Raw genomic sequence first — 13447 nt, forward strand, 5'->3', positions numbered from 1 at the left:
ATGCACTAGAATGTTTACTCAAATATACCTCTAGGTACTAAATTTAATACCCTTGTTTATAATACAAATTATATTATATTATTAGCGATAAAACGATTGTTATTAATAAGTATGTAACGAAAAAAAGCTTGTTATGCTATTAGTGTTATTACCAATTTTACTACAGATATTATGTATCAGAGTGAACAGATGAGTTGATGAACATCACATCATTATATATTTTTATTGATAAACAACTTGAAGTTTATGTCCCGCAATTTATACAAGTTTATTTACATACCTCTACTATACATGTTTGTTAAGATTACTGTGCATAGTCTAACGTTATCATATTTTTAATTCGTGATACAAACCAATATTGTATAACAAATTCGTAGCGTAAAATAATAATTATAACAAATATCTATCTGACACAATTAGCTCTACAAACAAAACGTTAAAAACTTCCTTCCGACATCATAGAAAAAGTCACAAGATCTATTATTGTCTTCATAATAATCATCAATCAATCACCTGTGCTGGTCTGGGCGGGCGGGGGTCTCGCGCGGGCGGCGGGCCGTGCGCCCGCGCCGCCGCGCCGCCGCCAGTCCGCGCGCGAGCGAGCCCGCATGCCGCCACGCCAGCGCACCGCCGCGACGCATCAAAATGCCACTTTACTCCGATCACATATCGAACATGTATTACAGTGGATCCTCATCCTATAGTGCCCCTTACAGTTACGGATCAAAAACACCAATAGGATCGTCATACAGTGCATCATACCTTAACCCCGGATCGAACTATAGTAACCATTCCTCCCTCGGAGGGTACACCCGCCCTCAGGTCAGCTCGAGATGGATCACTAGCAGCGGGAGGACTTACTCTCCTATGCTCAGCACTATATCGGAAAGGAACACATCGAGTCCTTCAAGGGTAAGCAGTCCTAGGAGAATACCAAGTTACAAAAGGAGTTACGTTCCCTCCAGCTACACTCCGCGACCGATAAATATCAACACGGCTGATATTGACGTGTCAAGAAACAAATATCGACCTAAGACGGAAAGTCCGCCGCCACCTCCGGCCGAAGCCCCGACTGTAGATAATGAAAATGGGCCCTTTATGCCACGAATTGATGGTAAGCCAGAAACTGGCATAGATTCCTCTCCTGGAGAACTGAGGAGTACTATAAAACGAGGTCGTACTGTAGTACGACTGCATACAATTAAGAGGAAAGACAGAGATTCACCTCGCAAACCTTTAGACGGATCACAGAAATCAAGTTCCGAAGAACGTGACAAAAGTGAGTCTGTGGTAGATAATGCTTCCGCTAAAGACCCGGAATCAATGAAATGGAGAGAAAAGCTTTCGGAAGACTTAATATATAAAGATAAAAAAGAAAAGAAAACAATAGGTGCCAAATTGATGGAAAAATTCATTGTCAAAGATAATAATGATAGTGATATTGAATTAGCAAGTGATAATAAAAATAAAGAAGAAACATTAAGTGCACCACAAGCACCTCATTCTAGCACGAGTAGATCACCTACCCGACGGTGCTCGGTGGAGATCTTAGCCGAACAAGCCAATGTCTTGGACTCCTTAATAAGAAATGAAAATTTAAGTACTGCAACTTTAGATTTAAGCAAAGTTGGGACAGAGGAACCCGTTGGCGTTTTGGAAGGTCAAAGTAACCCTTTGAAAACGACAAAATCAGACAATTCCTTACATGATCGGTTTAGAAAGTCTAGAGATTCTAAAGAACTTAAGAATTCTTTAAAAAGACGCAGTTTAAAAAGGTCGTCTTCAAGTGGTAGACTTGATTCTATCACTGAATTTCCTCGAGAGGCTTTATGTTCTTTACCATCTATTGAAGAAAATAGGTCATCAATAAAATATGAAAGTACAAAACCAAAACCCAAGTTAAAAGCAAAAATAACCGGTACAGTGGAAGTATCTCCACCAACTAGTCCTATGAAATTTAAAGTTGAAGAAGTTGTTGTAGAGGAAAAACTTCGTCCTTTGAAAAAAGAAATTTCATTTAGCAGTAGTGTTGATTCCAGTTTTGATGATTGTTCGAAGAGTGCGAATAGGTCAATTACTAATGCATTGCGTAAAAGTAGAATGCGCTCTTCTATCCGTAGAAAAACGGACCTCGAAAGTAATGGTCCTTCGCCTGAACCAGATGATGGTAATTTTTGGGATAAAATAGGCAAAAGGGAAACCGTTTACCTTTTGAAAAGGAAACAAAATATAGAAGACGCTAGGGAAAAACATCGTAGAGCCCTGTTTTGGTTTCCAGAAGACGAGGCATCTAGTGCAAACGAAGAGTTTTTTGAACCACCTGGTGTAATAGATATTGAAAATACTGCTAAGCAACAAGAAGCAAATAATATTAATGCTAGCGATGTATCAGTAGAAGGTTCTATTTTACCTAAATCTGAGTTGCCTTTGTCTGATCTAAATAGTAATGTGCTGCTAACGAACCCTGAAATAAAACCTGATGATCAACAATCTTCACTATTAGATCCTAAAAAGGTAAAAGAAAATTTCACAAAACAAAACAGTGAAACCATCTGTCACGATGTTAAAGAACCCCTTTTAGCCGAATGTAACTCAGAAGTTAAAGAAGAAAAGTCAAATACAGCATCTTTAACTGTAGTAAATAAAAGCGACGTCAAAAAGACTAACGAAGTCAATGTTAGTGCTCAGGTGCCGCAAATCCCCAAAAGTGAGGACATTATTAGTAAAGTTGAAAAAGCTCCACAAAAATCAACGGATCCAGTACTACCTTATAAAAAAAATAGTAAAGAAGAAGTACACTTGCAGAAAAATATTGTTAGCGTCATGGATACTAAATCAAATAAACCGGAAGACGAAAAAATCATAAAAACAAAAGATGCCTTTATCTCCAAACCAAATCAAACAGATATCGCTGTACTAGATAAAAATAAAGAAAAAGATAGCAAAAAAGAATCTTCAATAGAAGTCAAAACTGAAGAAAAAATATGTCCTATACATGGCAAAAAAGAAAAAATCATTTCTCAAAATGAAACAAATGTGGTATCTCCGAAAGCTAAGAACACAGAATCTCCAAAATCGTCAAAAATTGTGGACAAACCTTCTTCTTCACTTAGTAAGATAGAAGTCGTGCCTCCAAATGTTGAAACAAAACAGTATTAAATAAAATTAAAGAACTAGATTCAACAACAAAGCAATCTGGGGAAAATAATAGAACAGATAGCAAAAAAAGAGTTTGCATAAAGACGAAAAGTCGGAATCGTCAAAACCATCTTCTATTACTAAAATACCAGCTGTCGAACAATCAGACAGTAAGGTTTGTGTGTCACCTGAGACTACAAACAAAACAGTTGAGGAAGTGGTTAGTTCTGATGTTCCAACACAAGAAGCAAATACCATTTCTGAAAATATTGTAAAGAGCTCCTCTTCTGAGGTGACAAATTCACAGTTACCGGTAATTATAGAATCCGAAAACATTCCAAATGAAGAAACTGCAGTTAATAATGAAGAACAAAAAGGAAGAGAGAGTAATAAGGCTGAAAACAAATCTTTAAACAAGGAAAAAGAACTTCCTAGACAATCACCAGCACTAGACATTGCAAAGATTCCGATAAGAAAGCCAGTTAAAGAAGAACTGGCAGTTCGGCCTCTCATAGCTACTCCTCGCCCTCTTCAAAAGAAGAGTCCTCAAGTGATTCATTCGTCGAGTTCATCCTCATCGTCGTCAGAAGAAGATACGTCTGACGATGAAGATGCAGACGAGTCCGATACCAGCGAGGAATCCACAGAGTTCTTCGAGTGCGAGACCACGGCTGACGGCAGGACTTCCACGGGATCCAACGATTCCGGATTCGACTCTTCTGCACCAACATCGCCAGCAGGTTTCGTCCACGTCAAAAAAGGTAAATTACACCTTCTCTGCAGAGACGCATTAGGGAAACACACTTTTTCACATTTACACTATCACACAAACCTACTAACTTCTAACGTGTCCAAAAATCTTGAGGCCCAATTCTCGATTGGTTAAGAATTGTCAAAATGTGACAAATTTAACTTTATATTTTGATCGGCCCCGAGAATCGACCTCTCGACTAATGCACGATCGCTTTTGCACGGCTTAGCTTAGCATAAGTAATAATACGTTCAATATAGTACTCGTCGTTTAGCGGCGCGACGTCTCGTTATTTTGTTTTAGACTGCGATGTAAACTGCCATCGGAAATGTGAAAAGTTGACAGCGAACCTGTGTGGAGTGAACCAGCGGCTTTTAGTGGAAGCTCTGTCGTCTAGAAGCGCCTCTGTCGTCTCTAAAAGAGGTGGGTAATATTTCATAGAAACGGGTCTAAAACGGACTCTAACGATGATAGTATTTGTCGTTCTCTCAGGACAGCATTTGAACTCGAGCGTCGTAAATACTGACGTCAGACGTTAGTTTTATGTTTTCAGACCGTAAATCATCTTCATCCTGAGGGATATTATTAGTTCAGAAAGAAAAGATTGCAAAATGAAGCCAATAAAAATAAGCTACGTCATTCGTTTTAGCGACCAATAAGTCCATACCATACCTATATAAATGCATTAGTTTGTTTTCATTGAGAAAGCTTATAAAAAAATTCACAAAATATATGATGATTATAATAAAAGAAGTAGCGAGTAGGCGCTTTAATGCGTATTTGTTTATTTGCCGCGAACACAGCGTGGGCGGAACACAGTGGTGGTTGCCACGGCCTGGACACCGGCCAATCACTCCTCGCTCACCTGTACAGAATTAATAGCAGCAATTGCCACTGAAATTAACTTAAAGAGACAAGCACGATTACGATTTCCCAAAATAGAACTTGAGATTTCAAAGAAGTACTAGTTTTATTAAGAGCTTATGTAAGAATCAATCTAATAGGTATTTACAACTTATTATCCGATAAAAAAATCTGTTTATTTCTAAGAAACATACATGCATTTATGAACTTAACTGCTAAATAATCTTAAATTAAAAATATTTTTTTGAGTTAAGTAGGTACATATGTGTTGTGATTGCTCCTTCTATTAGGTACAGTCACCATCAAACATATCGGAGCTGCCAGAGCACTCACAAATCGAGACACGCCTCTATTGTCCAGACGTTATACTCGTAGAGTGAAAAGTGCCCCTGTGGTCTATTTGCTGAATATTTAGATATTTTTGATTTTGAGTGCCGTAAAACCCCCTAACTATAGTCTACATCTCCCAAATATGGTCCAAAATTAACTGTAAATATTTCATTCAGGTTCATGCCTTTTAATACATCATTTGTAGGTCTAAGGCTGACTAATTAAATAAATGGATGAAAATACTGGGACTAAACGAAAAGGACCATTGGATACTTAAATTCTTTTTGAAATTGTGGACCATAGCTGCAGTATTGGACTATAGTTAGGGGGGTTTTACGGTGCGTGTTCCGCATATTTGTGAGAGCCTTGGAAGCTCCGATATATGGCGGCGACTGTGCCTACATTGATTGGATAGTTAGATTACAAGTTCCTAAGAGTTAACAATGAACATACAGAAATGTTATGTTTTTACAATTAATGCATTAGCCCTAGTTATACATAAAAGACGGAAATGATGCATTTTTATGATGCGTGATAGATCAGGCGTCTACACGACACCTCGTGGAATGAGATCGAAGACCGATTCTCGTGATCGTGATGAATCGACTCGATCGAGCACTATCGACGCTTATTTTGGCTGGTCTTCAAACGTCTCCGTAGTATTTTTATTTCCGATTCCGACAACATATACTCGTAGTTTGGCATTGAATCGATGTCTGTTGATTTTTCAAAGTAATTTTTGTAACATTTTATGGAATCGACGATTTAGTCAATTGACTGAAAAAAATCTACGACGTATTTATTCAAAAAATATCGCAACATATTCTTATGTAAAACCTATTTGAATGGAATTCTGCATCTTCTTTTTTCTTCCTAATTTTACATTTTAACTACATATTTATTTTCAAAGCATTCTCTTCTGCAGTTTCTTTTAATGCATCTTTCTAATCTATTCTATTTTTAATTTACATTTTTATCACATCACATTCTGATAAGAAATTATCATAACAGATATGTTATGACTTAAAAGCAAAATTATTAAAAAGGTATTTAGTCCACCACCAATGGCTATCTAACTAGGTCAGGCAACTTTGGGTCAATTTAAAGTTATTTATAAGTAGTCGTAGGTATTTGACAATGAAATTCAGTTGTTTGTAGACCTAAAAACAACTTCAAAACAAAATGTCCACCAAGACATATTTTACCAATAAAATACCTAAGTATATGATACAATCAGTTGATAGTCAATTATTTTATCCATTTAATTACCTAGAGTTTCAGTCCCATTGAACACCGTTACACCATCAAATGCTTACATGAAATTTACCGTAAGAGATGAAAGATTAAAAACGACGTCTAAGGATTAAAGCCAGTAATACAATACCTACTTCTCACAAATACTTGATATACACAGCCTAGGCAACGTGTCGAGAACCGATTAACCATCATTGTGTACGCAGGTGGCGAGACTCCCGGGCCGTCCGCGGCGGCGCCCAACACGCCCGACTTCCACGAGCAGGAGCTCGGTGAGCCCTACACACTGCACGCGTTTATCTATACGCACTATACTAGTAGCATGCTATAATGACCAATTAGCTGGGCCCATACTGACCGAGCAGCCTCGTGTGGTAAGTGGCAATGCTTCACGAGCAAAACGTCCATGCTCTGACAACTGACGGCCGCCATCTTGCCGAGCAAATTGGCTCAGCAGGCCTAGCACATGATGGCCGCGGGAGTATGTCGCCGCGAGATAGACTACCTGTCCTTATGTCATAAATACAATTAGACAAAGACGTGTCATCTATCTCGCGGCGACATACTCCCGCGGCCATCATGTGCTAGGCCTACTGGTGAGGCACGAGCACGGACATTTTGCGCGCGAAACTGCTCGTTCAATGTGGACCCAGTTATCTAATGTTTGGAAAGGCTCAATTATCAAAACATAAAATGAAATACAGTAGAACCTTGATGTAATTGACAACATTTCATATTTTTGAGTACTACTTTTTATTGTTTGGTTTGAAAGAACTTAATACTAAAAGATACGCGTATTTTTTTATTTTTCCAAAAACTGCTATTTTAATGAGAAAATCCCTTCTTACTACTACTTCGAGCAGAAAGAGCGTAAGTTACAAACGTCAAGACGCAGCTTCGTGACGTCACATGTGTTGTTTCATACACCTAAGAAAACGACAAAATCTTTTAAAAAAAATAAAGTTTTAACAGTCAGCTCAAACAGTCCGGTATGTTTGACTGTCAAGTGTCACTGTCAACCCATAGTGAATGACTACGAATCATAGACTAAGCCATGAAATTTTTAATATCTTTGCTACGAACTGTGATAAGTGTCACTGTCAAACTCAAGGGACATCCCAACTGGAAGATTTTTTTCTTATAGTGGCAGCTCTAAATCAGCTATTTGACGTCACTTCCCCTTTAAACTATTTTTATGATTTTTTATACTAAAAATACGGAAAAAAAAATTAAAAAAAATATTTATGTGATCTACAAGCGTATATCTCGAAATGGTTTTCGATTTAGGGACATTGAAAATTTTGAAACGTTGTCAATTGCTTGAGACGAGTTCGAAATGTTGGGACGTAATCAAACACAAACAATATTCTTAAAGTTTGAACCTAAGAGACAAGACTCAAAACAATCCTGCTTCCATGATGAGGCCTATAGTCCTTAAACATTGTGTGCGATCCTATTCACAAACTTGAGCAAAAGACGTGTTAGGGTGTTTTTTTTAGAAAGATCAAATGATTTGTTGTTGAATTTGGAACCTTTCTTTAAAAGTTCAACAATTTTTAGTGTAGGACTGAGGAGGTTAAAAACATGGTATGGTAAAAATTTTACATCTATTTTTATAGATTATATTAGTAAAATATAAAAAAGTAGAAGGTTTGGATACTTGATATTTCGGATAATCGAGATTCTGAATTTCCGAAGACCATAATCATGGAAGCAGAAGTAGGAAACGTCGCTAGTAAATTCGTTATTTGGGATCATCCACATATTACGTCACACCAAATTTCAGGTTTTTGGACCCCTCCCCCCTATGTCACGCTTTTTTGTATCCCTTTAACAGGGATTGTCACATTTAGTATGACCCCCCCCCCTTACACTGTGACGTAATATATGGATGACGGCTTTGTAAAAGAAAAACTTTATTATTTTTTATTGCTTCCCGGCCTTTTAGAATAAGTCGGTGTTTTATGTTGCTTGTGCAATAAGATTGTGATAACTATTTCGCTCTGCAAGCACTAATCACATATTGTTTCCCTTCATCACTTTCAAAACACCACATAATCATACGTGTACTTGCGCCAAATAAGCCCTATCTTATTTTTATTTTTTTATGTTTAATGTGAATGTGAACTAGATTGTTTATCAATGTATCACCTGATCGTAAAATTAGAACGAAACAAGACTTAATACAAATGTATTAAATTTAAAAGACACGTTACAAACGTTACGTTACAGCCGGGCTTTCTCTAGCGCAAGTACCTATAATATATATAATATCTCTACATCAATACCGTGTGAATAAGTTCCTTTTAGTTAATGTAGCAAAATATTATAACTCACTGATCTAGTTCTAGTTTTCATAAAAAATCGACTGGGTAAAAAAATCTAAAGTAAAGCCTTAATAAATGGTATTTATTACTTCTATCGGTCAGTTATGATCTAGTGTTACATTAACTCAAACTTAGTTGAAGTCAAGTGTTTTCAATATTATTGAATAGGTAGTATATACATCACTAACATCATACATGCAGGTACTTATAGGTTTATTTATACAAAAACATGTTCCGGAAGATAAAATGATGTTTGATTTATTTGTAATGTAAAGTGATAAGCATTATAAATCACTTCATGAATATTTCAGACTTGCAGCAGATTAAATAGCCTGCCAGCGAAACTGGATCAGAGCAATAATTTGGAAAAGATCAACTAGAACACGGTTATTATTAATGCCACATTAATGCCAAGTGCCTGGTTTATTTTAAATTATCATTAGATATTTGCAGTTCATTTATAATAATATAAAATAATTATTTTATCGTATAAATATAACAATCTTTCATATATAACTAAGTCTTTTTTAGATAGGTATGTTATGCAGCACGCGGTCTTCAAAATATATTTAGCAGGTACCTGCCGTCTAACTGAAAAGTTTAATGTTATGTATTGTGATATTTCTTCTGGGGGGGGGGGGGTCCCAAATTCTGAAAATGCCCTTAAGTAGCATCAGTTATACCTAAAGATAAAGTCATAAACTCGTTCGTTGGATCCCCTTTAACCATTTAATTTGCCCTAGCTAGACCAATATAATGTTTTCTCAGGATTATTACCAAAAATAGCATACTGTGTGACTGAACCAACACTTACATAGTGTCATAACTAAAACCCTCTTGGTGTTTCGGGTGTCAATGGGTGACGCTAATTGCTTACCAGGAAGCGACTCGTCAGTTAGTTTGTCTCCCATATCTTGCATCATAAAATATATATATCCTTGAAGATACGTGTTTTATGACAGTATATCGGTAGGTACGATTATGTCATAGTGTGTATGATATAATAGCTATTTCCACGAAAACTCAGCTATTTTGTAAAGTGACAGGTTAATTGAAGACAGTGGAACAGGCACTTAGCGCTTCCAGAAATTCCGTAAGCGCCCCATTTCGCGCACTTGCTGCCCCACTTTGGGTTCCGCGTTCCAGCGGACTTCTGACGCAACGATAGGAATTCACTATCTCTCTGTAGAACTAAAATCAAAACGAGCCGCGATTGTAAGTAACTTCTGTTTGTTCTAACACTAAGATTTCTGTCACTATAGTCATTTCTTATAATATTCGGCCGCATTGCTATTTCGCCCAAATTCCTCAGTACAGATTTCTTAATGCCGCTAATAGAATCTCTAAGATGTTACAATATACATCTAATAGTTATTTGTTATACAAGGGGGCAAAGTTGTATTTTAACGCCGAGTGTGGATTTGAAAAACGAGCAAGTGAAAGGATTCTATAGTTGAACCACGAGCGAAGCGAGTGGTTCGAGAATAGAACCCTGAACTTGTGAGTTTTTTAACACACGAGAAGTAAAATACATTTGCACCCGAGTGTAACACAAAACTTTTCCCTTCACTATAACGAGGAAACTACAACGCAAAAAATGTGTTTATCACTGCTTCCAGTAGTTCCACGGTACAGGTGGTAAATCATCTTTATCACTAGATTCACCTACTTTTATTTTAAAGCAGTTAATTTTACTTTATTCAAGGTCAAATTACTTTGCCCACTAGTGGATAAAATGCGTTTTTACCCGCTGGTATTAAAGGACAAAACACGTGTTTCCGAGCTAGTGAGGGGAAAATATCTTATCCGAAACGGTGAGGAGGGCTATAGGTAAATACTACGACGAGTACATAGGACATGCTCAAAAACTAAATGATTACAGATTAACCAGAAAATTATAGATTCCTCCGCGTCGCGAGCCTATTCCGGGAGAGACCAACGACCGATTAAACGCAACATAAACCCTGAAACAACAGACAACTGACACGTTACTCGCGACTGCCGCGAATAAAGACATATTAATGAGAATAATGAGTTCGCCGGGCTTCGCATGCCAAATGCACAGATTGTACTACCGAGTTGCTGACGTTTTATTTATTGGGATGGGCTTGCCAGATTGATGGACATCATTAAATGCACGCATTTTCATTTGCCATGGTTTAGTTCGGTAATAAATCCTGGGTTAGATAACACCATGGGCATATTAATTTATTATATTTACACCGGACGGTGTTCTGGACACTTGGGAGGAGTGCGCAATGCCAACACGTTGAGGACATTTAGGCCACTTTAAGGAGATGAAAGGGGTACTGGTAGAGGGTACACCGTGCGGTTGCCAACTTGCCACCCTCGCCTGTATCACGGGACGCACACCAAGGCATCACCAGCCAGCACGTATGAACTAGCTATAAAAGTTGATAGAATCTTTAATGAACTCTGCTATTGGCTCCTTCATAAGTTGGGCGATAATCACAAAACAACACACTGCATGACTGTCGGGACAAAATTGTCATGGGATAAAAAACCAGACATCTGTCTAATGAAACATACTTACTGTCATTTGTCATTTCAAGCCAGTCTTCTTCGAGACCACGGCGACAACGCCGTCCCTGAAACGTTGGAGGTCAGTTTAATATGTAGTCATACGTGATTAAGTCCCAATTTTAAAAATAATTAAGTATATTTAATCTTACATGTGGCTGTTTTGTTTTCCGCTCGAATTTAGTGTAATCTTCTACTTGCCTAAGTAGAGTGTTTGGTATTGTCAGTTGACTTTCACAACCAAAGATAATAGCATTGTTAGTATTGCTTCCGTCGATCTCAAATTCTTTACTTTAATTTTTGTACAAAACCCAAGTCCTCCAGTTTAGTTTAGGGAAGTAAATCGTTGTCACATTCTACTCCTCCCAAAATGAACATGGCGACCTTGATATTGCTCCGTCTAATCTCAACCAATATTTTTAGCGGCGGCCCCGATCTCAGCCGAGGTGAAAGAGAATTAATTTGACACACATGCTCTTTGCGAATTATGTCATAATCGTAATAGTGTTTGGTGGATCATAATTAGCTGTGAGCTAGACAAAGCATTTTAATAATACGTTGACGTGGCTTGAAACTACTTCCATATCTTTTAAGATGGGAGAAATATAGTCAGGATCAAGATTTACCTTAAAGAGCGCCGTGTGGTCTGAGAACTTATTTAGTGCCTATGTTGTTAGCAAAATCCATTCTAATATTATAAATGAGGAAGTGTGTGTGTATGTTTGTTTTCCCCTCACTAGCTCGGAACTTAATACCAGCGGGTAAAAACGCATTTTATCCACTAGTGGGTAAAGTAATTTGACCTTGAATAAAGTCAAATTAACTGCTTTAAAATTGATAAAAGTAGGTGAATCTAGTAATAATAGTTATTTGTTATACAAGGGGGCAAAGTTGTATTTTAACGCCGAGTGTGGAATTGAAAAACGAGCAAGTGAAAGGATTCTATAGTTGAACCACGAGCGAAGCGAGTGGTTCGAGAATAGAATCCTGAACTTGCGAGTTTTTAACACACGAGAAGTAAAATACATTTGCGCCCGTGTGTAACACAAAACTTTTCCCCTCACTATAGCGAGGAAACTACAACGCAAAAAATGCGTTTATCACTGCTTCCAGTAGTTGCACAGGTGGTAAATCATCTTCATTACTAGATTCACCTACTTTTATAAATTTTAAAGCACTTAATTTGACTTTATTCAAGGTCCACTAGTGGATAAAATGCGTTTTTACCCGCTGCTATTAAAGGACAAAACACGTGTTTCCGAGCTAGTGAGGGGAAAAGATGATTTACCACCTGTGGAACTACTGGAAGCAGTGATAAACGCATTTTTTGCGTTATAATTTCCTCGCTATAGTGAGGGGAAAAGTTTTGTGTTACACTCGGGTGCATATGTATTTTACTTCTCGTGTGTTAAAAAACGCTCGCTTCGTTTGTGGTTCAACTATATAATCCTTTCACTTGCTCGTTTTTCAATTCCACACTCGACGTTAAAATACAACTTTGCCCCCTTGTATAACAAAGATAACAAATAACTATTGTCCGTCTTTCACGGTAAAACAATGAATTGAATAGTTGAAGGGATGGAGAGTGACATAGGCTACTTTTTGTCTCTTTCTAACCCCCCGCTTCCCAAAAATGGGGGGAGGAAGTTTGAATGGCGCATTCCGCAATTTTCGAATTTAACGCGAGCGAGTACCTAGCGGGCAAAAGCTAAGTAGTAACTTTATAAATTTGAAATTACTGTACTCTGCTACATAAATAGACTAAGTTTATTTGGTTGGTCTACAAGTCCAATTTTTTGCTGTATATGACAAGGTATACATTGATTCTCAAGCATGATTGACGACCGGTCTGGCCTCGCGCGTACTAATCCTGGCTGCTACGCCGCGGTCCCGGGTTCGAATCCCAGTAAGGGCATTTATTTGTGTGATGAGCACAGATATTTGTTCCTGAGTCATGGATGGATGTTTTCTATATTATTTGTATAAATTATATTATATCGTTGTCTGAGTACCTGCAACACAAGCCATATTGAGCTTACCGTGGGACGCAGTCAATCTGTATAAAAATGTCCTATAATATTTATTTATTTATTATTATGATTAGTCAGCGCAATAGCGGAATTCTGAAATTAGCCGCGCTCCTGTACTGCTGATCGCGTAGGCCGGGACAACGACGCGATATATTCTCGCCCAGACACGACACGCTTCCAGTGAGGAAAATACCTAGTTAATAACACCGAAA

At 37.7% G+C, this 13447-nt stretch overlaps 2 protein-coding genes across 4 annotated transcripts in view; both read left to right on the top strand.

Annotated features, from left to right (window-relative positions):
• LOC125226746 (putative protein kinase C delta type homolog) overlaps window positions 1-13447 on the top strand; it is a 62344-nt gene that overhangs the window by 31147 nt on the left and 17750 nt on the right. For 2 of the 3 annotated variants that reach the window (XM_048130833.1, XM_048130835.1), the window contains 2 exons: window positions 4193-4312; window positions 6544-6609. The exons of the other annotated variant lie outside the window; for it this stretch is intronic. In XM_048130833.1, the coding sequence (XP_047986790.1) occupies window positions 4193-4312; window positions 6544-6609 (186 nt within the window). The remainder of the gene's footprint in view (window positions 1-4192; window positions 4313-6543; window positions 6610-13447) is intronic. 3 annotated transcript variants of the gene reach the window in all.
• LOC125226745 lies at window positions 564-3364 on the top strand. The gene has a single exon (XM_048130832.1). The coding sequence runs from the start codon at window positions 646-648 to the stop codon at window positions 3157-3159; it is 2514 nt and encodes an 837-aa protein (XP_047986789.1). The 5' UTR covers window positions 564-645; the 3' UTR covers window positions 3160-3364.

Source organism: Leguminivora glycinivorella, chromosome 5, assembly GCF_023078275.1.
Source record: "Leguminivora glycinivorella isolate SPB_JAAS2020 chromosome 5, LegGlyc_1.1, whole genome shotgun sequence".
Classification (NCBI taxonomy): Eukaryota; Metazoa; Arthropoda; class Insecta; order Lepidoptera; family Tortricidae; genus Leguminivora; species Leguminivora glycinivorella.

Coding starts and splice junctions, on each gene's coding strand:
- LOC125226745 (XM_048130832.1), top strand. CDS start 646: ATGCCACTTTACTCCGATCACATATCGAACATGTATTACAGTGGATCC.